The sequence below is a fragment of the Ruditapes philippinarum genome, unplaced genomic scaffold (genome assembly GCF_026571515.1).
Source record: "Ruditapes philippinarum isolate M1 unplaced genomic scaffold, ASM2657151v2 ctg10559_1_1_1_1, whole genome shotgun sequence".
NCBI lineage: Eukaryota > Metazoa > Mollusca > Bivalvia > Venerida > Veneridae > Ruditapes > Ruditapes philippinarum.
The window spans coordinates 7,397-10,011 of NW_026865705.1; the positions used below are offsets into that span (position 1 = coordinate 7,397).

A 2,615-nucleotide genomic window follows, 5' to 3' on the forward strand; every position below is an offset into this window, starting at 1 on the left:
GTACATGCAACGGCCACAAAATGTAGACTTTTTAACATTTGACCTTAAAGTGTAACTTTTACCTTTTGGGTAGCAACCCAATTATTGCGCTCTGCACGTCGTCTAATAATGGTGAGTTATTTCAAAAAGAAAATCAGCAATTGTTATGGAGAGGACACTAAATGAAGAAATGAAGACTTTTTTAACACTCAACCTTTAAGTATGACCTTGGCCTTGGGATAGCAACCCAATTATTGCGCTCTGCACGTCGTCTTATAATGGTTATCACTTGTGCCAAGTTATTTCGAAAGATTTTCAGCGGTTTAAAAGTTATAAAGCGGACACGAAATGTAAACTTCTTAACACTTGACCTTTTAGTGTGACCTTGACCTTTGGGTGACAACCCAATTATTGCGATCTACACATGGTCTTATAGTAGTGATCACTTGTGTCAAGTTTTTTTAAAAAAAATTCAGCGGTTTAAAAGTTATGGAGCGGACACCAAATGTAGAATTTTTATTAAGAAATGAAGATTTTAACATTTGATCTTTATGTGTGACTTGACCTTGGGGGTAGCAACCTAATTGTTTCGTTCTGCATATCGTCTCATTATGATGATCACTTGTGCCAAGTTATTTGAAAACATTGCATCGACCGGTTTAAGTTATAGAGCGGACATGAAATGTACACTATTTATTATGAAATGAAGACTTTTTAACATTTGACCTTTAAGTGTGACCTTTACGTTGGGGGTAGTAACCCAATTTTTGCGCTCTGCACATCGTCTCATTATGGTGATCATTTTTGCCAAGTTATTTGAAATTTTTTTCATCGGTTTAAAAGTTATGGAGCGGACATGGAAGTGTTATGGACGGACGGATGCTATGCGGAAGGGGGTTAACAAATATGGTCAATCATCATAATAATCATAATTATCGCATTTGAGAGTAGATCTACCTCGTTTATTCAGATGTAAACAAAATCAAAGAATGTTTGTAAGAATTATAGTTCTTAATTGTAAATTTATTTATTATAATCACATAATTTTCATAGTTTGATTTTTTCGATAGTATTTACTATTAAAAACATTGTTTGACTCTTTCAATTTAACATAGCTTCACTATTTCCGCCAAACGTAACGTCTTATTTTGTTTCCCGTAAAAAGACGTCATTAAATTGTTTTACGGTGACGTCATTAACCGTTACTTTGATATGTTGTTTTGCCTTGGGCGGAAGTGCTTAAATTGTTGATGTGTTTTGTTTATTGATGTTTTCCAATGGAAAGTAGATCATAATCGGTAAGCAAGTTATTAATTATGTATGAATTTAATAGTAAATTCAATATTGTTTAAATGATGATGAACTTTACAATATTATGCCGTGAATTAAATTATAAACGGAATTATTCGCGGAAATATAAAATAACAATATTATTTAATAGATTTAAGTCTATAATTGTAAAGGTGGTATCGTATATTTATGATTTGTATAAGCATTATTATTTTAGACAATTTATTGTATTTTATTTTAAATGCGTTGTAATCAGTATTTAGTTTGTTTATTTATTATTTTCAGAGAATCGCATTGTTGTATCACATTGATATATTATTCCATGAATGAGAATAAAGAAAAGTGTTGAAATCTGCGCATTCTTGACTATTTTTAACGGAAAACATCTGTACAATTCTCGATTTTTACAATTCTCGATTTTACTGTGACGAAAATGCCGTCAACAAATAGTGCGGAAACTTGTAATCAGGAGTTTGTCAGTTTGAAGAGATCAAAAAGTGCAAATGGCGCTCAACTGACGAAACTATACAATGAACTTGAAAAGAGCATGATGTCCTACAATAATATTGAAGAGGTAAAACTACTGAACAGTAAATTATGTGAACGCTTTGAACATTTCAAATCAGTGCATTTACAGTGTTTAGATTTGTGCGCGCAACCGGAAGTTGTTGCAGACTTGGAAGCGAACTTTGAGAGCTGTTTGAAGAACTTTGAAGAATTCAGGGAAAGATTTTCTCAGTGGATCGCGGGAGCTATTGGACCGCAAGATGGAGAAAATATTCCTATAGAAAATGACGCAGAGTCAAATGTCAGCCATGGAAGTTCACGTACTTCAGTCTCGTCGCGCCGGAAATTACAAAGTGCTAAAGCAAAGCGTTTAATAGCAGAACACAAATTAAAACAACTTAAAAAGAAACAAGAACTTGAACGAGCTCGCCGGGATCTTGAAATGAAACAACAGTTGTTAGATCAGCAGTCGGAATTAGAAGAAGCAGAGATAGAAGAAATGGTGTGGTTAGAAACAACACAGGAAGAAACCGTGGTCATATCTAACAATCAAAATGCTCAGCCTGACGTACAAAATAATATGACTAATCATATTCAGGTGAACAACCCGTACAGATTCTGTGGAGAAATATAACTTTGACACAGCCCAGATCGGAAATAAACAGATCGTGTATACCGGAAGTTGACAGTGAGACATCGAACATTGACAGGTCATTTCAAAGATTGGCGTCAGCACTCCATGAAGGATTCAACTTACCGAAGCCAGAACTATTGACATTTGATGGGAAGCCTGAAAGGATACTGCAAATTTATCAAAAACTTTGAAAACAAAACATTGA

The 2,615-nt window shown here is 34.2% G+C and overlaps 1 protein-coding gene across 1 annotated transcript; it reads left to right on the top strand.

Annotated features, from left to right (window-relative positions):
* The first annotated feature begins 966 nt into the window (after nucleotides 1–966).
* LOC132730036 (uncharacterized) lies at nucleotides 967–2,410 on the top strand. The gene is made up of 2 exons (XM_060715882.1): nucleotides 967–1,277; nucleotides 1,555–2,410. The coding sequence occupies exon 2, from the start codon at nucleotides 1,703–1,705 to the stop codon at nucleotides 2,408–2,410; it is 708 nt and encodes a 235-aa protein (XP_060571865.1). The 5' UTR covers nucleotides 967–1,277; nucleotides 1,555–1,702.
* Nucleotides 2,411–2,615: the final 205 nt, after the last annotated feature.

Coding starts and splice junctions, on each gene's coding strand:
- LOC132730036 (XM_060715882.1), top strand. CDS start 1,703: ATGCCGTCAACAAATAGTGCGGAAACTTGTAATCAGGAGTTTGTCAGT.